Here is a 23868-nt window from a genome sequence, read left to right on the forward strand (position 1 = left end):
CACCTCCAATAACCTCCAAACTGAACCTATTACACCCCGCGAGTGCTTGGAGGCTACAACTCCAGTACGTTGCATTCTCCCGTTAAATCTGAATTTTGATACTTCTCCTTCTCATCATGGGATGGGCTTAAGAAGCCAAAAAATCCACAAAAAGCCCAACCTACAACCCTAGAAGGTATTGGGCCGCTAGATTTCGAATCTAGACTTGGACCACGATTGGGCTTGGGCTTTTTTGTCAGCCTACATTTCAGTACAGTAATAAAATGAAATTGCATTAAAAAAAATGAATATATACGTTTTTTTAGAATAAAAATATTCCGCTTGACATACTAATTTGATTGAAATTCAAAATTTTGAATGGGGAAATTTCTTAGCAAAGAACCAAGTTGCCCGCTAACCTTAATTTATTTTCCGACAATTTTAATACAGAAGGACCAAAAATATCTTCTCTGACACCTTCATTTGAAAAAGGAAAAAGTATATATATTATATATATATTGATAATTGCTCCCAATAAAGAGAGAGATAATTATTATTTTTATTAGTATAGCTGGTTATGTTGACTCTAAGTTAAATTTTCAATTTCATTGGATCGGATTCTAAATTTAAATAAGTTACAATATTCATGCGCCCTTACAAAGCCAATTTAGTTGAAGAGGGAAGTTAAATTTAATATATATGGTAATTAATACATGGTTCTTATACACAAAACCAATTTAGTTGAAAGAAAAAACATTCAAAGCCTCTTCTTTTGACTTCCAAAGTAAATCCCATATGGTATACGTAAATTATATTCGATACCTTTTTTTGGCTTTCTTTAACTTTCCTAAAGTAAACCCACATGCATGCAGTCTTTACTCTTTACAGTCAGTCGTCGTCATCTTCTTCTTCTTTCTTATTCCTTCTTCCAATAAACCTTTATAAAATATATTAATTTTTTAGGAAGTAAAAGATATGGCGGCGGAGAAAATTGAAGATGAAATTAAATTTGAGCACGTGGAAAATACCCCTCTTGGAGCTGGCCTTTCTTAGCAGATTTGGAAAAACCCCAGCCACCTTTTATTTTTCTTTATATAAACAGATGGCTGCTGTTTTTCAATTTGATTAATTTCTTGTAGCAAAGTCTTTGATGGCAAAGAGCCAAACTAGTAGTTGCTCCTCTAGTACTGTTGTTGAAGACGATCAAATTGGCCTTAGGAGAGGACCATGGACTGCCGATGAGGATTCGCTTCTTATTCGTTCCATCTCCGTCCATGGCGAAGGCCGATGGAACTTGCTCGCCATTCGTTCAGGTATATCTGATAATATTTTTGTTTCTTATTTTTCATTCAATAAGCTGTTGTATTGTTGCTAAATTTGATGTTTTTTTTAATTAGGGCTGAGACGGACGGGGAAGAGTTGCCGTTTGAGATGGTTGAATTATCTGAAACCCGACGTCAAAAGAGGGAGCCTTTCTCCTCATGAGCAGCTTTTGATTCTTGATCTCCACTGCAGATGGGGTAACAGGTGAATAAATTTTAGACTCTCGTCCATCTGAACATAACGGATTGATTTTATTTTCTAACTTTTATGTATGCGGTTTTGGTTTTGGTTAGGTGGTCAAAGATAGCCCAAGAGTTACCAGGAAGAACGGATAATGAGATAAAGAACTACTGGAGAACCCGGGTTCAGAGGCAGGCAAAGCTTCTGAATATCGACACGAATAGCCCCGAATTCAAAGACATTATAAACCGATTTTGGATCCCCAGATTGGTTCAACAAATTCACGAAGAGTCTTCTAATTCCTCGCCGCCTTCTTCTTCTTCTTCCTCTTCACCACAACTTTCGGATTCGGATGAGAAACGGCCCCGTTTTGTAACCGCAGAAGAAGACGAAAAAGTCACCGGTTCTGATCCATTATTATTCTCCGACGTTGTTCCGTCATGGAATCACGGCGGCGGCGGAGATATGGGGGATTTTGATTACCCAATAGGCGAATTTACGAGTTGGATGGAGGAGGATGATTCCGACTGCGGCGGCTTATGGAACTTTGAGGGGTTGTGGCAATTCTAATACCTTATTTTTGGGTTCGTTATTTTTTTTTTGTTGGAAGATGACCCCACGAGCCGCAAAAACTCTTTAATCTATTAATTTCTGTGAAAAAAATAACAAATATTTTAGGTTAGTACCCAAACCCAAAATGTGTATTAATTTAAATATTTGATTTGTCCATTATTGTAGTATTTTCTTTGTTAATTTATAAATTTAGTTTTCAAACTTTAAACTATATTCATTCTATCTCAAATATTTTAAAGAATTATATTTACTTTCTAACTGGTCAACAAAAATTTCATGCCTACTAATCTATCTCTGTATTTTTATTTTGAATTGAAAAAAGAAGAGAGGAGATATTTGAAGATATTTGTTAACGGGTGAAAATTTAGAATAAAGTATTATTCAATTTAAATTTTTAATAAGTTATTAAACTTTATTTCTTTTGTTGTAAAGTGATACATGGACAATATATTATTTAAGGAATACATGATGGGCTAATCTCAAGTTCGAATATTTGATGTCGGAAATATTAAGCTAGTGAAGTTAATAACATAGCTCTTAAAATATTTTCATGTATAAAAAATGGAAACTCATTATAAACTTTTGAATTATGATTATGATTTAAAGATTCGTGTCATAATGCTATAGAACAATTCTTTTTAAATGCATAAGTGATACAAGCGTGCTTGTGGATCAAATTGGTGATCAGTTTGATTTAACTCATTTTATTGTGTGATGTTGACTGTGATATCCATCATGAGGAGTGACATTGATTTTGGATTATTGTTCAAGTACATTGATAATGTCTATCCATAACTCTCAGTTTCTTCATGATAATTTTAAGTAAAATTAGTGTTCTTTTTAATGATGATTTTGGTATGTCTATGTCTATGTTTTCTTTTTCTTTGCTTCCCTAAAATATTGGTTATTTATTTTATTTTTTTAGTTCAACGTGTGGGAATAAGAAATCGAACTTACAACCTTTTAATTGGAGATATATTTCAATTACGGACAATATTTATTGGTACTCATACATTTGTAGTTTAATTGTAAATGTTGCCAACATTTTGAGCACTGTGTCGAGTCTAAACTTATACAAATTCAATTATGTCTTCCAACTCCACATTATGTTTTTCTTTGACTTTTAATGTTAATCAATAATTGATATATATAAGACTTTAGATAAATTTCTGTATAAAATGACATGATCACCAATAAATTGAACATGTGGATGAATGAATAAATATAAAACCCATATGACTATGGTCAAGATTGTCCACTCCACTGTTCATGATAGAATGATTATTTGGTCCTTTTTTTTAGTCTTTATTTGGCGGTATTTAGTTTGGTATTTTACTATCATAATTGAAAACAAATTGTCATTTATTTTTAAAAATAAATTATATAGTCGATGTCAATATTTATGTGTGAAAATTGAAAAAAATAAAATTAATCTATGAACATGTCTAATTAAAGGTCATTCTAGTGTATACAGCTCGATTGATTCTATTTCAAAAAAAGAAAAAAAAAAAAAGCTTGATTCATTAACTTTATTTCTTCTTAAAACTGTATTTTAGGTGTATTTTATAAATCTATAATATTTAATACATTTAAGAATAATCGAGTTATCTTAGTTAAAAAAGTAAAAAAAAAAAAAAACTCTAAAGATGATATGACTTAAAAAAAATTGACGTTTTGATAACTTTTTTCTCTCCTATTATTCAAACTATCTGCAAAATTCTTTACAAAAAGCACTCTCTTTGAAGAAATAATATATTTTATGCAATTTGTTTTCAAATTGACTACTTTCTAAGTCTAGATAGCTTGCATTTTAAGCAAAGTGTTGACCTTGACGGAAATGTTAAAACTTTTCCATTGATAAGAATATCAACACATAGAAATCTACATTTTCTATGAGAATATTCTAGAGAATATTATATAAAGTTAAATAATTCATAAGAATGGTTTGTATTAAGGAGTGAAATTTTAATAAAATTGTTATAAAAATGACGATTCTTGATCATGTTTGTATTCATATTGTCAACCTTTTAAATATGTTTTTCAATATTTTTATATTGAGTGAGGTTCCAAATAATAATTAACGAGTACCATTCAACAATAAGTATCCAATATAATTTATAAAAATTTTGAAAATTATTAAGTAATTTGTATTGGCTTTTTATTTTTTTGGCAACTATGTGAAAGAAAATGATGGTTAGAATTTGAAGATATCGGAAACAGTTGAGTATTTATGAATTTAATATCAAAAAATTAAATTCGCAAATATACATGTTGTGGAATATGTTATTTTATATTTTGTTTATCAAATTTTTATTAATTTTTTTATGTTTCTTTAATTTATTAAAGTTGAAGTTATATCTTCGATGAGAATTTGCAAAAATTTTTGTATGTTTCTTTATTTTATTTTAATTGAAGTTATATCTTAAATGAGAATTTGCTTTTGCATTTCATTTGGACAAAGTTTTTGCACGTGTTATTTCCATATTTATAATTATTATTATGCATCAAAGTTTACATTCTTTTTTGGTAAATATTAAAATTTGTAAGGATAAGCTTACATATTTTATACGCATTTGGATAGAAATTTTAGAGTGTGCTGGTATATATGTATATAAAATAATAATAATAACAATAATTTTAGAGAACAAATATAAATTCATGTGAAATTAAACTTTTTGAATGAATAATTAGAAACATTTTTCTTTAATCATAAATGACTTAATTATTCATCTAAATTTCTTTTCATTATTGGGTAAGCTTTACCATTTTATTAGTAGAACAAAAAAATTTTAAATAGTAAGAACTAAATTAAAAGGGAAAAAACAAAACAAAACTCAACTATACTTTAGAGACTAAAACATATACTTATACTAAGTATAGTCAATTATTTTATGGCTACGATCTTTAGCTCTAAGGAAATTCGAGTTTCTCGGAATTGAAACATATATAGTATTTCCTTCCTTTATATTTCATATCGACCTTCCGATCAAGTCTATATAATCAGGTGTTGATTACTATCTAGTCCCTCGATCGCTCGATATAGAATTTGATTTTCAAGGGCATAGAAATGTACATATAAAAGGCAAGAATGTGTTTGAGAAAAGGAGAACGTGATGGAATTGAAAGGGTAATTGAAGTCAAAAGGAAGTTGGAGGACAGCGCCACCACCTCACATAGTTGCCTATATTTTTCTTTACTCATTAATCAAATTGATTGCATACATGGAATCGGGTCTCTTCCTTTCCATCTTTTCATTCAAACAAAATTTAAAAAATTAATGTTTATTTTGTTTATGATAATGCTCGACACATAAATTATATTCATATATAGCTCCAAATTATGAAGCTCAATTCATGCTTATGAAATCTATATTTTAAATTATATATTGACATAAATTGCGCATGTTATCGAAGTTCTACATTGACTAGATAAAATGAAGATCATAATAAATATGCAAATACTCTTTTAGATTTTAAAGTTAATTAAGGTGAACAATAATATCGGGGGAGAGTCATGTTTCTTTGTGGTTGAGTTCTATATCACGTGAACGGTATGTTCGGAAAAAGAGTTAGCTTGAAAATTCAAAGTCAATTCAAATATAGAAGATGATGATAACATAAGGTTATTAATTTTGTGAGTCAAATATCACCTAAAAATCTTAGAATTTTATGTTTAAAAGGACTCTTAGAATTTTATCAATTTAGTCACATTGATGTATATATTTTAAAGATAAAGCAAATTACATTGAATTTGGGCAACAAAACGGACATCCTTTCGCAATCATAATGGTAGACTAATAATCTAGATATATATGATGGCTATGTTAGTAGTATGCATTAATTAATTGATTAATTACATTGCACTTTAAACCATCAACCATGATTAAAACTTAGCTCTATTTCATTTAGTGGTTTGACTCGTCAAGGTTTGAGAGAAGTACCAAACTCCTCGAAATCTTTACAACTAACTAAATTGGATTTATTTATTATTATTATTATTTTTTGTGATAACTAAATTGGATTTGGCTCTTCTTTTTCCTCCTCCTTGTATTAATTGATACTTCATATAACATAAAACTTAAGTAATTATGCACTGTTCAATTGGAATTGATTGGTAGATTCGAATAATGTAGGTAAGATTCCATTTGACTGTTGCATTGAATAGAAAGTTAAAAAGAAGAAAAGGTTTCATATTTAAATTTAATACTTAAAATAAAGCTCATTTAATTTTGTATCTATATATATTTTTATATAGCTAGTATAGGTCCACGACTTATTCTATTTCCTTCTTTATACTTTTAAATTTTTTAATTTAATTTATATACTTTCAAAAAATATCCCCTACTAATTTTGAGCTATATTTTGCTAAAAAAAAAGGAGTCAAATATATTCAAAGGGTGTCCTTTCTTAAATCAGGTTTTTTTTTTTCCTTTTTGATAATTCAAATGAATGTTAACCTCAAACTAAACGGAATATAGAAACTATCTTTAAGATTTATTGAAAGTATAGACAATCGGCTACCCCTCCTCAGTTCGAGCATTGCGGGCCTGTAGATGAGCTTTTTTCCTCCCCATTTGGAGATAAGTCCCACAATATCGGTTACAGTGTTAGGTGGCCGTCAACACCTCCAATTATAGAGATCCAACTGGCGAAGCCACACGATATCGATTTTGAGTAATCGAGAAAAAAGGTACTTTAATATGTCATATGCCGGCTTCGTTGATATATTGTTACAATAATTAAAGGTTATCCAATTTATTTATAAGTTTATGCTTAAATTGTTTTTTTTTTTGAGCAAATAAGTTTATGCTTAATTTAATTCACAACTTTTAATTGATGTGATCGGGTCCCTAGTAAGCGTTTCTAGATCTAGGCCCAATCTAATATCAATTACTTTATTCGGCCCACTTAACAGCCTAAAGGTTGGGCCGATAGGCCCTATAGAATTGGGCGTTACGTTCGATTGACAATGAACGACAATTTTCAAACGGGTCAAACAGCGACCCGATTTGCAATACTGTATCTGGACCGTCGAATTTTTTAATAGCCATCTCAACCGTTCAGTCGGCCCTTTTATATCCCCATTTTGTCTGGCAAATAATTCCTAGGGTTTTCTAGGGTTTTTAGTTCCTTACAGTCCCAGTCGGAAAGTCCCCTCCTCTTATCCTTCCTGCTTCCACAGGTTCCGATCTTCAGAAATTTAAATCCGAACATTTATTTGCTATTCTTTCGTTGAATCGTTCTTCTTCTTGCGCCTTGTTGATTGAAGTTACTTGTGATTTTGGGCGGTCCTGCGGGTAATCGAGAACAGTGGATTTTGTTAGGTTTTTTTCCCTTCGGATATTTGAGGGCTTAATGTATGCGCCTCTCTCCATTTTGTGATTGTTCTTGGCTACCTTAGGGCTGTATGGTTTAGGTTAATTGTTGCATTTCATCGCGTATTAATGTAAACCTGCGGAGACTTTTAGTTTGTAATTTTTGACATCTGTCTATGAATTTGTGCAAGTAATCTAGTTTTCTATCATTGTTTAGAGGAAATTTATGTTTAATTGTACTCTACCGAGCAGAAAAATTCCACAAAAACTTTGTTTTGAGGTGGTTATGTTTCATGATTTGTAGCTTGATTTGAAAAGATGTTTTCGGCGAGGAAGAAGATCCACAAGGATAATGATGTTGACCCCACAGAATTTGAGGAAACTGTTGCTCAGGTGAATTGTTAAGATATGTGCTGATTACGAACCTTCCAACGTTCTTTTGTATGTCTAAACTGATTATTCTTCGTCTCTTTAGGCTTTTTTTGATTTGGAGAACACCAACTCCGAGCTCAAAAGTGACCTGAAGGATCTTTACATTAATTCAGCAATGTAAGAAGGATGGGCAAAATGCGTTTTTTATATATATATATATATTTTATGTTGTTTTGTTGTGAATATAATTCCTAATGGTCCTGCAGTCAAGTTGATGTTTCTGGAAGCCGCAAGGCAGTTGTGGTCTATGTACCCTTTAGATTGAGAAAAGCCTTCCGCAAGATTCACCTGAGGCTTGTAAGAGAGCTAGAGAAGAAGTTCAGTGGAAAGGTGAGAAGATAGTTTTTTATTTTTTTGCCATAGTTGGTTTTTTACTGGTTATGACTTAACACCTTTTATCTACTCAGTATTCTTGGTGGGAACTCATATTCAGTGAGTCAAGTATGTCTGCTGTTGCATTGTCACTTTAGGGAATTGTATAGTAAAAGTACTACTTGTAGCAGTTATATTTCATTAGTGTCAATGGGTCTTACACTGTTACGTCCTTCCTTTCCCACTCTATCCCTCTCCACATGCACAATCTTCTCTTGAAGAGGTTGATTAACATCATGTTTAATATATAAATATTCTGAAGGCCATTCTTAGCATCATAATCATTATCACTAATGGTATTAATCAATGTTTTATTAAGCTGTTGTGGTAAAGTAGTAATGGATCAAATTACTAACTCTTAGTGTTTTGGCATCAAGTATGTAAGTTAGCTTTTGTATTTTTGAAGGTTAATGACAATATTCAATTTCATACTCTATTTGTTCATAACTCATGTTAAATTAATGGCATTAAAGTCTAAGCGTTCTTGTAGAGGTGTGGGCCTCTTGTGATCCAATAAAGACAGTGAAGTCTATGCTTTGCTGTACCCAATTGTTGAGTCTCAAATGTCATACTCTATTTGTTCATAACTTAGTTCTATTGTAGGATGTGATTCTGATTGCTACTAGAAGGATATTGAGACCTCCAAAGAAAGGATCAGCTGCGCAGAGGCCCCGTAGCCGAACTCTCACTTCTGTGCATGAGGCAATGCTAGAGGATGTTGTATTGCCTGCTGAGATTGTTGGAAAGCGTGTTAGATACCGAGTTGATGGATCTAAGATTATGAAAGTGAGTACACTTCAATTGTTTTGGTTATCAAAACTTAAAAAAAAAAAAACAGGTTCCCTAATCTAATCAAGAGAAAAGTACTCATGGATGTATTGCTAAATTTTTTATAATATCTGTTATAACATGTCTTTGTTGCCAATCAAAGCCACTTGGGTCATTAACATTTTGCACAAGTGACCGAATGTTTCTCAGAAGCCAGCTTTTTTTTTCTCTGAAGTCTTGACTCATCAAATTAATTTGTGCAGGTTTACTTGGATCCTAAAGAACGGAATAACACCGAGTACAAACTGGAGAGCTTCGCTGCTGTTTACAGGAAGCTTTCTGGGAAAGATGTTGTTTTCGAGTATCCAATTACCGAGGCTTAAGAAACCTTATTATGTTGCACTCTTTAATGTTTATTCACCATAGGGTTGCAAATCAGGTGGGAGCTTTTCAATTTTGATTTCAAGTGATAGATTTTTTGAGACTTTTTTTGAATCTGTGATCTTGAACTATACTTTATCTCATTGAATTAATTCTCCGGTTCTAGTGACATTCTATCATCTTTTTATTTATTTTAAATTTTGAAAATGTTATTTCTAACTAGTGCCCTCCAAATTAGTAATTATCATTCTTTTTTCCGAAAGCTATGCTAAGTTTGTATGATCCCATTCAATATTTACATCAAAACCAATTTCGTAATATGTAATTTTATGTTCTTTAATATACGTGTTCGAAATGTATTTCAAATATACTATCTCAATTTATACGGCACTGAGATTTTTTTTAGAAATAAATGAGCACTGCGAATTAATCTACTGTTGATCAATTTGAATTAATTTTTTGAAATGTCTTCAACATGTAAATTTTTTTAAGTAAATTACATAGTTGGATCATGTATTTGATCATAGCTATGGTAAGTACAATTACAGTTCAATATATTTGATTTTGATTTCTTAGACCACTCCAGTGAAAATGAATTCAACTCTGAATCTGCAAAAATCAAATTACAGAGTTCTACGGCTGAGAAGAAGACAGAATCCCACATCCATTCCATTTTTCTGAAAAATCCACGTTGTTCATTGATCTTCACATCCAAAGAATAAATTTAGCTGTTTTTAGACAGAAAAAAAAAGCCGAACCTGACCAAAAAAGAAAAACACTAGCATTTCTTTGTGCATCTGGTACACCAAAAAGCTATTGAAGGAAGAAAAAGAAAAGAAGTTCAGATTGTACCTCAAGACAAGATTACAAGACCAAGGTACATAGCTCCACAAAGAAAGATGAAAGATATAAATCCCCTGAGAGTCATATGAAATTATAAGCATATCATTTCTCAAATACGTGTTGAAGTTACCAAAGTAGTGTTTTGGTCAAGCCATTTTAGCTCTTATATTGTAAGATACTTACCAAATAATACCCCATCCGACACCGTTACATGGGCAAGGACACACTTCAGCAAAATTTCTCGGCATCACTTGAGTGAACCCTTCGGGATATTAGATCATCATATATATCTGAAGAGAACATCAAAACAGTTAACATGGCAGTGAAAATTGATTAAGTGGGACGAATTTTGAAGGTATACCATAGACTGAGAACAGGCTGTTCATCACACCTGCAGTTTTGGTAAATAAAATGGTCAGTCTTTCTCACCAATCCTTCAGTTTGAATGAAGTGTACAACGATCTTCTGCATAAACATGAAAGAAATTCTGGAGTGATGTAAAGGGAAAAAAAGGTATACCAATAAAGAGGATTACATAACGAAGAACGCGCACTTTCGTTGTTTCTTGCAGCACCCAGACGACAGCAAGAAAAACGATGAATCCTAATGGCACAGAATGAGAATATTTAGTAATGCAGTCATGTTGTATTGCATAAATTAGCACAGCTATGCGCTAACATTTGTGTATTAGGCTTAACACTCACCAATGCATAGTCCACGAAGTGTCCACTGCAAATAGCCGTGTAGAAGGATCAAAGAATAGACAAAATCAACAAGTTTAGTTTATATTCCCAGTTAATTTTTAGGCGGATAAGGATGAAAGACATTTAAAATTAACATTAATGAAGAGAGGAAAATATAAATATACAGAGACTAAATGGAGTTCATTATATGTGTGTGTATATATCTACTGATTTATCTACCTAGTTCAAATACCAAAATCTAGTATTGCTTAGAATGTTTGAAGATAGCTCATGGATCTTAAATTACAAAATCCCTACAGGTATGAGATCTTTTGGATAGAGTTCATAAACAAAGCCATGGGGATGTCATACTACTTGTTCTAGCATCAAAAGGCAGGGCTAGAAACCTGAGTTTGAACAAGTGAATATAGAAATGTGGGACAGATAGTGGCAGAAAAGAGAGAAGAGTCTAAAATTCAACTTCAAAGGCAGTTCCAGATGATTTTTGATAGCAAGCTGCTAATCATTTGCCTCGAAATCAAGTTTTAGTGGATTCAATTTTACTTTCTGATTTCCAATAAGAGCACAAACGCAGAATTAGCTGCAAAAACTAATGCATTGAACAGAAAATTGAAATTATCAAAAAAGTTACTTACATTTTTGCTACACAAAGTACTATAAGAAGTGAAACAAGAAAGCACCCCGCAGCTATTCTGGAAGTAAGAAGATTTGTAGATGCTAGTATTAAGAGCATCCCCCAGAATGATGAACCAATATCTACAATGAAAACAGAGTAATCAGCTGGTATCATTCACGACATGGAATGAAGTTTCTGTGTGTGCGTGTGCGAGAGACAGAGAGAGAGAGAGACATCCGGCTGGCAAGATCAACCAATACACGCCACCACGTGTTTGTGTAGCTCCACCTTCATCTGCATGAAGCTGAATTCCTTCAACCTGCAAACATAAGCAGTTAAGTACATTGGGATTACACTAACTAATGACAATCTTTGCATCTTGGTGAGCACCAAACAACCAAGGACTCTTAAATTAAACCGATCTAGATTCACTAAGAGTCTGCATTAGCAATATTTGATAATTAAAGTGGTTGTCTTGAGATTAGTCAAAGTGCTTGATCTCAAACACCTGATGACTGAAAAAAAAAATCTATTTGGATCAGCTCAATAGGGGTAAGGTAACCCATCTGATTTCTCCAAGTTTACATAGTCATGAATTTTGATATAAAATCGTTAACCATAGAAATCAAAATTCTGCTTATTTTGTTGAGGATTCCATTTCTGTAGTCCAGAAAGAGGCATAACTAACCAATAGACTTGCATAGTAAACAAATTTTTTCAGAAGTTCTCTGACAGATACTAAAGAGTCATATACTTTTCTATGCAAGCAAGGCCAAGAATAATAATGAAACACCAAAAATCCTTGCACTGACTAAGGACTTCTTTATCCTAAATAGTAAAGCATCATAAATGTTTAACAAGAAGAAATTGGAATCTTACATGGCCACAGGTAAGCTTGCAAACAATGGCATGGCTTGCTTCATGAAGAAACACCGTCACAAGTTTGAATGGTTTCAGCAGTATCGTCCTCCAAAGCTAAAATAATCAGACTGATTCTTGAGCTAACCTCAGAAAATAAAGAAATAAAATGTATAACAAAAACTTTTGAAGTGAAAATTTAAGGTAATCATTGGTACTGAAATAAAATGCTGCCCAAGTTTTTTAAAATTCTAACAAACACCAACCTATAAATACTGCAGACAGAGATAATAAATAATCCAAAAATGTACATCGATCCAAAATGTTAAAAGATTAGATAGCAGCAGAGAAGGCAACAAGAAAGAAGAGCGATACCGCCAGAATAACAACTGTGCAAACAGAAACTGTAATCAGAAACACAACTTGCTCGTGGTTACAGCAGTGCTTAAGCTCCCAATTAGGTTTCATTTCGAGATATATTCGTAAAATTGGACTAATCAAGAGAAATCCGAAGCTCGGCTTGGCTGATTGATCTTCAGCTAATCTTTACTGGCTCAACTCAGAGACTGAGATCTATAAACATAGCAAAGATCGAGAATGCCGTTTCATTCGTCGCTCGACGGAGGGAGAATTTTGATTCTGAAGAGGCTTCCAACTTCCGACGACGATTGAACGACGGAGACCAATCGGGACTTCGGAATCCACCTCCAACCGGAGTCAACTTTTTTTACATTAAAAAAAAAAACTGAAAAAAACAAATATCTTAAAAAACTATCCTATTCGGTCCATTTTTTGGAAGCAATTAAATGGGAAAATTCGAGTTTTGAATTTTGACGGATTTTTATCTTAACTAATTTGTCTTTTATTATTTGTTTTTTTATGAGAAAAAAAATTTTCCAATCGAATATGAGACTATCACTTATTTTATTTTATTTTAATGCTATGGTATTAAAAATTTAGTATATTATTTTTTAAGTATAGTAGTAATTATATGTCACATTATTTATATATATGAAAAAGTACTCTCTACAAAGAAAATTTAATAATACTCTCTCATTAGGTTTGAGAATAAAAGTTATTTAAATATAACTACTATTATTGTTGTTGATCACATCCATATTTATCGAAATTGAATTTGTCATAGGAAGTAGACTTTAAATAATAAAATAAAAAATATATATGTACATATATTATTTGTAGTAAGTGGGTCATACTTGAATTGAAAACCTACCTAACATAATTACTAAAGAAAGAAATAAGTTGAATTGGAGAGTGGCTAATTTTTAGAATATCTTAAATATACCTACAAAAAAGAAAAGGCTGCAAGAACAAATATAGTGATTGGTTGTAGGATAGGTCATGGGAAAAAGAAACTTTGGAGGAATATAGAAATGAGAGGAAGGTTGCATATGGAAGAAGGAAAACAATTAATGGGGTAGTTAGAGAATCTTGATAACGTTTTCGTTTTTTGTTTTTGTTTTATCTTTTTAATTAAAAAACTAGAATTTAGGAAGATTAAAACAAGATTTTTGTTTATGTTGGAATAAATTGGAAACGGGAACAAGAAACAAGAAGCTTTTGTTGTTTCTAAAACTATTATACAATTTTGAGAATGTTTGTTAATGGTAAGATTAAAAACAAAAATGTTATCAAATAACCCTGGACTAATTCAATAGATAAAGCTATTATTATTATTATTTGAGTTGAATAACATGTAGACATGAGATTCTATTCTAACCTCCAGCTAAAATATATTACGGGTGCAAACCATTCGGATCGTTTTTCGATTTGGTTCACGTCATTTTTTCGATTCGATTCGAGTCCTTCCACCCCTACTATGCTAGGTTGATGATAAAATGACTATTACCTCGAATTGAATATTTAACCCTCCACTTAAATTTGTTGAACTAAAAAATGGGAGGGGGAGGCAGTAGTTGAAGATCAAATGATTTTCTTAATCAAGTTAAAAGATACAATATGATCTGTTATTGAATTATTTTTTTTTAGTACAACATCGAGATGATGATTCGAAGTCATGACCTTTTAAATGTTTTCTAAATGTTTTACCATCATTTTTTTATTTAAATTCTCACTCAAGGACATTATTAAGTAAATACGTCAATCCAAATTTTATTTGATACCTTAAGAACAGAGTTTAAACCGTTGAGTTATGCTCGCTTTGGCGTAATTAATGATGTTAACCTGTGAAATTATATTTTACATTATTCATAGCTAATAGTATTAGAGAAATTATGACACAATTTAAATAACTCAAATTGGACAAATTTTGATTCAACCTTAATAAATATTTCAATTATTGTCCATGGATTGAACCATAAATTGTTATAGAAATTGAAGAATCTATAAAATGTGCCGAATATAGAAAAATTATTGAATTTGACATTACTCTCATAGTTATTGGATGTATTACTTAAATACTTTTTAACTTTTTAGTGGTCCTTGTACTAGTCTATGTAAAATAATTACAATAATGTAATGAAATGAAATTAGAGTCCAAATTTAGTGGGCTAATGAATGTGTCATTATTTCACCACGATTATATTGACTCAATGATACAAATAATTATAATCTGGACTAAGTTAGATCTGATCAAATCAAGTTGATTCAATCGAATTGGTCTATTTAAATCAATTTGAAGTACTCCTTCTAAAAATAAGAGGAGAGCCTTGCGACGTGACTTATGCTCCACACCAATCCTACTTTTTGCTACTCTTAATAGAAGTCTTTGTCTGACATAAGCATCAGAATGTGTTGGACATAGTATCACACGAATGGACAAATCAATTGTATGTGCATGTGTTAGTATTCGACGTCTAAATCCTGATCAAAATCTTGCATCAACAACAATCACAATTATTTAAATCGAGAAATGGGACGAGAACAAAAATTTGAAAGGGAAAAATCTCTACACGTAAGAGAGGAGTGCAAGTAAATTTAATTTGTAATTTAAAATTTTAATTTTCAATAATAGGATATAGAAATGAAATTTTTTACTGAGGACATAGTTGATGAAGGTGATGCTTTGCTTGTGGTTAATTTTAAACGTGACAATATCTATTAATTTTTTTATAACATACTACACTTACTTGGTTTTCTCGATAAAATTGAAACTGGATTAAACTGAAATTAATTAAAAATAAATTTGATATAAAATTTATAAAATGAAAATTGGAAACCATATGTATAATTACTCAATAATTGATTATGTTGAACTTTGTAGCAACGGCAACTGCCCTTAACAACTCCACAACTAAACATCAAACTTTTTTACAGTTTTCCCCCAAATTGACAAATTTCCCAAGAATCAAGTTCTCAATTCTCAATAGCCATGGCAGAGGAGGGAGGCGCCGATTTTGTATTATTTGTTCATCTTCGTCGGTGATAATAACGCCTCTTTGGAAGAAGCTTCCCCACACCATTAACCGGTCCCTTTTCTCTCTCTCTCTTCTTCTTCTTTGTTTGTCCATCGGAGCCTCGAAAGCTGCAGTTTCTGCAATTATTGTCTACCCCTTTCGTTTTGTTTCTCTGGCAGAGTGAGAGCGACATCTCCTTTTTTTTTTTTTTTTTTTTTTTCCCTTTCTGCTTCATTTCGTTTCCATAAGAACATTCCATCTCTGAAACTCTGTAACTTCTCATCATTTCCCACCCCTTTGATCCGCCGGAGCTGTCGCTACCCTTTTGAGTTTTTGTTTTCAATACCCAATTCGTTGTTTCTCAAATTTCGACTATTTCTTCGTGTTTTCCCCATTTCCTGAAATGTCTTCAAGCTTTGTGCCTCGTTCCTGATTGAAGTCTCTGAAAAAGTGAAGTGCCCACCATGTGTTCGACAAAATGTCCGACTGGGATTTCACTGCCAGTCCATGAATCTCCAAGAGACTTATCGCTTTTGGATTCAATTTCTGAATTCGAGTTTTGTGTTGGTGGTAGTTTTGAACATGAGTCTTCTTCTGCAGACGAGCTCTTCTTCAATGGCGTCATCGTTCCCACTCAGAATCAACAGAGGTTTGTGCACAGTAAACGAACCCATCCACGCGAGAGTGCTCCATTTTTACCCTCCTCGCTTCCCCCTCTTCCTCCTGCGGCAGCAACCGAGAATTCAAAGAAAGAGAATACAGAGGAACTAGTTCATGTTGTGAATTCTGAATCCGAGAAGAAAAGTCGGTCCAAATCTTTCTGGGGGTTCGGAAGAAGTAACAGTGTTACTTATGACAGTAGAAAGAGCTCATTGTGCTCTCTACCACTTCTTTCACGAAGTAATTCAACTGGTTCAGTGCAAAACCCAAAACGAACGCCATTGAAGGATGTGAAAGGGCAGAGTCCTCTGCTGCAGAGACAGCATTCAGTTTCAGAGGGCAAGTCAAAGTCCTCATTTTTAGCACCCCCATTTTCAAACTCTGCTGCAAATTCTTACTCAAAGCTCCAAAAGCCTCATCATAAGAAGAATCAGGGAGGGTTTTATGGCAACAATCTCTGTATAAACCCCATTTTGAATGTACCACCTCCTTATATCACCAAAGAAACTGCAAACATCTTTGGCTTGAGTTCTCTTTTACGCGGCGGTGGCAAAGAAAAGAAGAACAGAAAATGATTTTACTTTTTGTTATGCTTTTTGGTCACTAGTCAAGGGCCAGATATCTCGGAGCCTAATTTCAATATTTTTTGGAGGCTGTGGAACTCTGATCCATATGAATATGTCAAAAACTTGGGAGACAAAGAAACAATAGCACCTTCCTAAGTTGGCTCTCTGCCATTCTTGTTCATATCCTCTCTCTCTCTCCTCCCTCTCTGCAAAGATTGTTCTTTTTAAGTGTCTTTTTGATCCATGTTTACAGCTCATGATCAAGTACTTTTGAAGGCTGTCTTGTTCAGATGCCTTTTTCTAACACTGGAACAGGGTTGGGCATTGAAGGTTAGGAAATTCAAATCTAAAGGAGAAAAACATTTGCTTTTTTCTGGTTTTGGTTTGGCAATTTTCCTGTTTGAAATATGGCTGGTTTAGGCACTCAAGAAAGTATATTAAATTTGGTGGGCTATTTTTTTTTTCTTTTTCTTTTTTTAAGGCTTGTTGGTTTGTGAAAGGTTTTCAAGATGGGACCATTGCTAAGGATGCTTACACTGTCATGCAAGAAATGACAAAGCTTTCTACCTAAAGCCTACTTTTTCCTCCCTCTCTCATTTTTCCTTTACCATATTTTCGGGGATAATGTGGAGCCGTGAAGGATTGATTCTTTTAAAACCATATTTAAATAATGTTGATGTTATTATTCATGATTTCTATTTTAATTAAGTTGCATTTCTGTCTCTTTCTATTTTAATCAGTGTCTGCTTCTGAAATTAGGATCCCTCTTGTAATGGTTGAAACGATGGGGGCTGTCTTCTGGTAAAAGCTAAGGTACATATGTTTATGTTATGTTTTATTGTAAATTTTGTAATTTCCCTTCACAGCAATTAATAGCTTCTCTTGGGTCATAATCCTTTGTTAGGTCGTCTTTCATCACTAGATCGAGGATCTTTTAGGCAAAGTAGAGTATGCTTTTTCTATAGAGTAAAAATAAACAAATCTTTCGTGATAATTAGTTTTGAGCCCCAAGGGATATCTCCATTGACAAAGGTTTGGGGTCTCTTGGTCATACTGGCTTAGATATTTAAGTTCAAACCTTCTGGTGAGTTTAATACCAAAAACTTTTTATGTCTCTCGGGTCCGGACCTTAGGGTGGGTGTGAGTGCTCCTGGATATAGGAGAGCAAAACTCCAATTCCCAGTTATAAAAAAAAAAAAAAACTATGGTAGTTTTGTTAAGCTACCAAAAAGACTAACGCTACACCAAGTACAATATTCAAAATGAACATGAAAGTCGAGAAAGAAGTTGTGATTTAGTGCAAGATACACTTGAATTTCAAAGTATCAACTCGAGAGCCTCATTCGATCTCGAGGAAATTGCTTCGGTGGATCCAGTTGATTAAGTCGTTATGTCTCGAGAGTATTGTACTATAAAGTAGTTAGATCTCTCGTTGAAGATATCGAGCTCTGAGGAAGCCATAGTCATGTTGTGGTTTGGTTCATAAACTCTTTCAATAGTGATTTTATTTATTATTATTATTATTATTATTATTATTATTATTATTTTGAAAAGCTTGCAATAGTGAGTTTAAAGCTTTGCTACAATCTTAAAAAATTAAAGTATGGTACAGTGATAATCTTTTTTATACTGAGGAGGACGATGAGTTATTAGCCAGCTAACTCAACAGAATAATAACAATTAACAGTACAAATAACACCCAACTGTTTAACAATATATCACTACTTATACTATGCAATTAATGGCATCATTCTACACTTCGTCTTGGCCAACAAAGTACAAGGATCACAAATGACTGTTCACTCTCCTTCTTACACAGTCGTGTCATTGTTCGTTAAATTATTTTGATTCTTAAACTTTCTATAAAAATCTTCTTTTGATCCTTACTCTTAAATTTTGCGTATAATGAATCACTTGTTTTCAACCTTGATCCCACATTTAGTATATGTAACTTGCAACACAAGTTTATGAGATGAGATAGTAAGATTTCTATTAAATGTAGTACCAAGAATAATCTAATGATAAATGGCAGCATTATCCAGCCAGATTAACTTGTGACACAACAATGTATATTTCATTGAGCAGAAGTTAGCTGCTTCATCGACATCGTCCCAGAAGTTGACATCCTATAGCTGGGATTTCGCAGTTACATTAATTTACTTCGCATCGAAAATGAATGCATTATGGCTAAACTAATGCATCAAAGCAATGAAATCAATATTCACTAGCTTAGCTTCGATGTAAGAAGATACATCGATCTAATGCGTTTTGGAATCAGATATCTCACTACCTTAAGCTTAGCTTAAGCAAAAGGAGCTTCCATAAGGAGGAAACGAGGAGTCACCTGAAAGCTGCTCCATCATCTTATAGGAGCAACGGCTTCTTGACAGTAAATATTGCCATTTAAACCCTGCTCTGCTTGTAGAGTAGACCAGAATCTGACGATGATGCTTTGTGGCAAACAAGTCAAACCCGATAACTTCGATGTTGAAGTAGAAGCTGTCACGGTCAAATGGGTGAAAGATTGCAGAAGGTTTGGCAAATAGCTTAACAATAAAGTTCAAGTTTTCATCAGCCTGGCTACTAACCATCAACTAAGTGAATGATCTCGTGATGAACTGACATTAACAACTTATCATAGCAAAGACTTGTTCTCACTCAAATCGCTGAAGAACTGATTAAAAATGGTACTGATAATATTATTAGAGACCTTCCCAAGTGACAAGGATACAAAATTTCCTTGTGGAATGAACTCCGCCGCAGAGAATATGACTATGCTTCAGCACATCTGTTTTCTATCAATCTAACTTAGATATATAAACATACATATATAGAGGACTAGGACTTTGTCCTAACAAAAAGTACTTCAAATATATAGACAATCTTCAATCACACGATGATCTGCTCTTGTTTTCTGTAAAAGTACTTGGCTAAGACGATATCAAGGCTGGACCATCGTGTACCATCCAATTTCCAACTATTACTACCCACCCCATAAATGATTAATAAGGAAAAAGAGGAAAGTGAATGAAATATGCACTTTCTGATGAATTAGGATGCGAGCAAGAAATGAGAATAGAACACCTCAGAAATCAAGATTGTCAATTTTTGTTATATTGTATGTTTCATACAGCAATGCATATATGGAAAAACTATTAGGAACTCGAAATTCTGGTACTGTGTCGTCCTTGAAAACTAGTTTTCTTCCATTGAGAAAAATGACTTGACCCTTCATTCCAGATTTTTGAAGCTACAATATAAAAGATGCTTATGATGAAAGCAAAAGTTCTCTCCTTACCGTAAATAGAGTGCAAAGATCTAGGTGATTTGTAAATGTCAAAACTGCTAAGTAACTGACCCCTAAACCCTTGCATAGAGGTGAAGTTTACCTTTGCCCTACAAAAGATTTGCAGAGATGGAAAAACCATCCACGTCGGGATAAAGGAGAGCGAACATTATGGAGCCAAGAACCAATATGCCTTGCATTGCATTTCAGATAGTTAAGAATTATACAGTGAACAGAAGAACAACCAAGAAACTTGGCAAACAGAATTTACAGTTACTTCAAATTTTATTTTGCTAATAATTTACATGTCCTGCTTTTGCCATTATTGTAACAGAAGCAGAGAATATGTTAACACCACAACAGCATGGTGATTTCATCTCCCCTGTATACCCAATTCAGAAATGGCAATCATCTAGCATTATGATATCCAAAGTAAAAAGTAATTAATTCACAGAAAACAAATGGAACCTCTCAAGCTTCAGGAACATCAGAAACTTTATATGAATCTAGAGTAACTTCAGTCAGCAATAGCCCAGGAAAAAGTGCCTGCAAAATGGTAGAAAAGATGAACTGATTCAGAAGAACAATTGAAAGAAATCGATTGAAAACCGAGATTCCATATACTCACGTCCAATTGCTTTTGAACAACCCTAGGCCTCTTCTTTGGCCTCCTCGGTAGCCTACCGACCAGAGCCGCGAAGTCCTCTTCCAGCTCCTCCTTCGACAGAGACACAGATAACGCAGTCCGGTTCTTCTCCTTCTCCATTAGAGCCTTCGTCGACGATGATGATCCCAATTCCAGATTCCTCTCTTCCAGAGGAGCCTTACACGCCGCTCTGCGCGTCCTCAAATTCCACGGCCTCGCCGCAGCCGACTCGTCCTCGCCCCCCTCTTCAGGAATCGAAAACTTGAGTTTCTTCGATTCTTCCCTGATATCGAGCATGATCTTCTCTCGCATGGTTTCGATGGAACTGCTGGCGCTAATCGGTTTCTGCTTGGAATGACTCGGGTGCTTGGAGAAGTTCGCGGCCCTAGAATTCATAGTTCTGGCCCGGAATTGATACGATTTCGATTCACGTTGAGCAGAAGGATGATGAAGCGCAGACGAATTGGAATTGGAGTGGGAAGAGACTTTCATACACTTGAGGAATCTCTGGGAACCCCATTTGAGATACGGCAAGGAGAAGTTGTGCAGTGGGTTTGATCTTTCAGGCGCCATAGCCATGAGCTCGATTGATCGATTTCCTCAGCTTCGATTGAATCTTGAGCTGGGGAATGAGAATGAAAAATCGCGGGGAAAATTTAGTTATACGAATGAGATGGTGGGTCGGTCTGAAGATTCGGGTAAACACTCGGGTTTGGCTGAGAGTAAATTTGTTGCCATCGTCAGGAAAAAGGAAGAACAACATTTTGGCTCCTAACGGTATGGAAGAGCTCAAATTCAATCCCTCTTCCCACTTTATTTAATAAAAGAAAATAAACAAGTTGAGCCTAATCCAAAATTTGACAAACGTCTTATATTATATAAGTTATATTTTATAGTCCTTTTAAAACAACTTTATTAAAATACTTAGTTTCTATATTTTAACTACTTTAGTTCATTTTAGTACCACCTTTGAATAATATTTATTTTAGTTTATTAACTTTTAAATTTTATTTATTTAAATTTTTTTCATTCAAAATGTTCGTTTGATCTTTGTACTTTTCTAAAGTTGTCGTTTTAGTCTATTTATTGACATTATAACTCATGTATTTTTGTTTAATGTAGCAATAACTTTATTTTTAAGGTTTTTTTATTATGTATAGAATTTGTGTGGACTAAAATTATCAATTTTTTAAAGTATAAGGATCAAAATGATGTTTTGAAAGCAGGTGAACAAAGACGAATCAAAATAAAAAATACAGAGATTAAAATGAATATTTTAAAAGCAGAATAACCAAAATAGACTAAAATTGAAAGTCTTTGAGATCATATTTTAACTTATATTTTACCTCTCATAATTTTTTTTTAAAAAGATATTTTTGCATCAAATGTGAAAATATATTGGCTTGTGCCACTTGATAACTAGGTTTTGGTTTTTGTTTTATATTTTGAGAATTAAGTTATCTTCCACGCAATCATTTCTTTTAATTTTTTCAAAATATAAGCTAAATTTTAAAAACAAAGAAAAAGTAGGCTCTAAAATCTTATTTCTCTTCTTAAATCTCGGCTAAAAATTTAAATTTATTTAAAAAAAAAGTGAAAAATATGAAAATGTTTGTTTTCGGTGATAATCACTTGATCTTAAAGTAAAGCAATAATAATACTTAATACAATAAATAAATTATTGCTTTTTTTTTCTGTTCGAATATTTTCTGACCAGCGAGTTTGAGTCTCCACCTCACATGTTGTTATATAAAAAAACTCATGAAAGAATAGGGGCAATTGTTTATCTTTTGTTTTTGTTTTTTTTTTTTAATAAACTGGCTTTCTTTTGTTGATTGCAAACTATTTTTATCATTTTATATATACTGGCAATTAACTTATTTTTGTAATTAAACTGGCCTATCTAAACAAAGATAGATGTCAGTTTCAAATTTCCATTCTCATAACTATAATACAATATTTTAAAAGAAAAAAAATCATTATTTTGATGGTGAATTATTTTCTCCACTTTAGAGATGCGCTTTGGCGGCTTGGGGAAGAAAATCCGCGATGAGGCAAAATTGGAAGGAAACTGGTTAGTTACCCTGATGGAACGAAGAGTGTTTGTAGGATTAATTAATCTATTAATTCATTTTGTTATAGAGATTATATTTTTTAGGTTAAATTACAATTTTAGTCTCTTGTTCTTAAATTTTAAAAAATGTCTACCATGTCTCTAATTTTGTGTTTAAATTCTTGACTTACAAAATTGAAATTTAAAGATCTTATTAGACACATAATTCAATTTTATATCTAATAGATATATTAATTTTAGAAAATTTCAGATGGGTCAAGAATTAATTACAAGTTTAAGAACCTATCAAAGAGAAATCGTGATTACACTTATTAAAGTTTAAATTTTAGAAGTATATGAACAAAATTTGTAATTAGAAGGGAAAAAAGCTATAATCTCTACCATGGAAAATGAATTAATTGTACAATTAGGCAGAAGTTTCCAATTAGTAATAACTGGAACTTTGAGATAAGATTATTAATATTGCCAATTGGATTTATTTAGTTTCGTCATCTTAGATTTGATTATTTCACTGGAAGATAACAAATCGTAATTATTCAAAAAAAAAAACAGTTACTTTTAACTGTTTAAACCACCAATATCTTTTAATTTGAAGTCCATTTCACAATATACTCGTTCAAATTTTTTGGATCAGCGTTGACTGACGTGAAACACCATTCAATTTTTGGATCAACTTTGCAGTCGACAAACAATTTGTTTGAAAACTATATTCTAATTGATTTAAAATCCCTACCCTAGCATATAATCTGTTTGGAAAAAAAAATATCCTTAACCCATCCGTCAACTGATGCAGTAATTAACTAATTAATTCTAAATTTGTCTTTTGTACATCACAAACATATCATTTAAGCGATAAAATATATCACTAATATTTCAATATAAAGTATATCATTGATATACAAAAGTACATCAGTAATAT

General features: G+C 32.7%; 4 protein-coding genes and 1 non-coding gene across 7 annotated transcripts; 3 read left to right on the forward strand and 2 right to left on the reverse strand.

The window, feature by feature from the left end:
* The first annotated feature begins 991 nt into the window (after positions 1-991).
* Positions 992-2266, forward strand: LOC111007370 (transcription factor JAMYB-like). The gene is made up of 3 exons (XM_022279719.2): positions 992-1292; positions 1377-1506; positions 1596-2266. Exons 1-3 carry the CDS (start codon positions 1130-1132, stop codon positions 2050-2052), a joined length of 750 nt encoding a protein of 249 aa, XP_022135411.1. The 5' UTR covers positions 992-1129; the 3' UTR covers positions 2053-2266.
* A 4864-nt stretch (positions 2267-7130) lies between these two features.
* On the forward strand, positions 7131-9493 carry LOC111007418 (small ribosomal subunit protein eS7). 3 transcript variants are annotated; one of them, XM_022279773.2, is made up of 6 exons: positions 7131-7236; positions 7674-7762; positions 7845-7918; positions 8008-8131; positions 8777-8959; positions 9205-9493. In XM_022279773.2, exons 2-6 carry the CDS (start codon positions 7688-7690, stop codon positions 9322-9324), a joined length of 576 nt encoding a protein of 191 aa, XP_022135465.1. In that variant the 5' UTR covers positions 7131-7236; positions 7674-7687; the 3' UTR covers positions 9325-9493. The 3 variants fall into 3 exon arrangements, with proteins under 3 accessions (XP_022135465.1, XP_022135467.1, XP_022135466.1); XM_022279775.2 differs by having other exon boundaries at positions 7201-7351; XM_022279774.2 differs by lacking the exon at positions 7131-7236 and adding an exon at positions 7260-7411.
* Positions 9494-9748: 255 nt separating this feature from the next.
* On the reverse strand, positions 9749-13139 carry LOC111006879 (uncharacterized). Its single transcript, XR_015791212.1, has 10 exons — positions 12719-13139; positions 12365-12460; positions 11720-11804; positions 11501-11625; positions 10870-10894; positions 10719-10768; positions 10527-10630; positions 10349-10427; positions 10175-10239; positions 9749-10080 (listed from the first exon to the last, which is right to left on the reverse strand). It is a non-coding gene; the product is annotated as an uncharacterized LOC111006879 (transcript).
* Positions 13140-15557: 2418 nt separating this feature from the next.
* LOC111006964 (uncharacterized) lies at positions 15558-17124 on the forward strand. Its single transcript, XM_022279084.2, has one exon. The coding sequence runs from the start codon at positions 16182-16184 to the stop codon at positions 16950-16952; it is 771 nt and encodes a 256-aa protein (XP_022134776.1). The 5' UTR covers positions 15558-16181; the 3' UTR covers positions 16953-17124.
* A 3274-nt stretch (positions 17125-20398) lies between these two features.
* On the reverse strand, positions 20399-21677 carry LOC111006857 (DUF1639 family protein, putative (DUF1639)). Its single transcript, XM_022278945.2, has 2 exons — positions 20858-21677; positions 20399-20775 (listed from the first exon to the last, which is right to left on the reverse strand). The coding sequence occupies exons 1-2, from the start codon at positions 21452-21454 to the stop codon at positions 20701-20703; spliced, it is 672 nt and encodes a 223-aa protein (XP_022134637.1). The 5' UTR covers positions 21455-21677; the 3' UTR covers positions 20399-20700.
* Between the last annotated feature and the right edge of the window lie 2191 nt (positions 21678-23868).

Source organism: Momordica charantia (genome assembly GCF_013281855.1).
Source record: "Momordica charantia cultivar OHB3-1 chromosome 6 unlocalized genomic scaffold, Mcharantia_2.0 BLBB01000006.1, whole genome shotgun sequence".
NCBI lineage: Eukaryota > Viridiplantae > Streptophyta > Magnoliopsida > Cucurbitales > Cucurbitaceae > Momordica > Momordica charantia.

What these genes read in the sequence shown, in the direction of transcription:
- LOC111007370 (XM_022279719.2), top strand. Translation starts at nt 1,130, where the DNA reads ATGGCAAAGAGCCAAACTAGTAGTTGCTCCTCTAGTACTGTTGTTGAA. An exon ending in CTTGCTCGCCATTCGTTCAG is followed by an intron (nt 1,293 to 1,376) that starts GTATATCTGATA and finishes TTTTTTAATTAG; the next exon opens with GGCTGAGACGGACGGGGAAG. An exon ending in CACTGCAGATGGGGTAACAG is followed by an intron (nt 1,507 to 1,595) that starts GTGAATAAATTT and finishes GGTTTTGGTTAG; the next exon opens with GTGGTCAAAGATAGCCCAAG.
- LOC111007418 (XM_022279773.2), top strand. Translation starts at nt 7,688, where the DNA reads ATGTTTTCGGCGAGGAAGAAGATCCACAAGGATAATGATGTTGACCCC. An exon ending in TTGAGGAAACTGTTGCTCAG is followed by an intron (nt 7,763 to 7,844) that starts GTGAATTGTTAA and finishes TCGTCTCTTTAG; the next exon opens with GCTTTTTTTGATTTGGAGAA. An exon ending in ATGGATCTAAGATTATGAAA is followed by an intron (nt 8,960 to 9,204) that starts GTGAGTACACTT and finishes TAATTTGTGCAG; the next exon opens with GTTTACTTGGATCCTAAAGA.
- LOC111006964 (XM_022279084.2), top strand. Translation starts at nt 16,182, where the DNA reads ATGTGTTCGACAAAATGTCCGACTGGGATTTCACTGCCAGTCCATGAA.
- LOC111006857 (XM_022278945.2), bottom strand. Translation starts at nt 21,454, where the DNA reads ATGGCTATGGCGCCTGAAAGATCAAACCCACTGCACAACTTCTCCTTG. An exon ending in TTGTTCAAAAGCAATTGGAC is followed by an intron (nt 20,776 to 20,857) that starts GTGAGTATATGG and finishes ACCATTTTGCAG; the next exon opens with GCACTTTTTCCTGGGCTATT.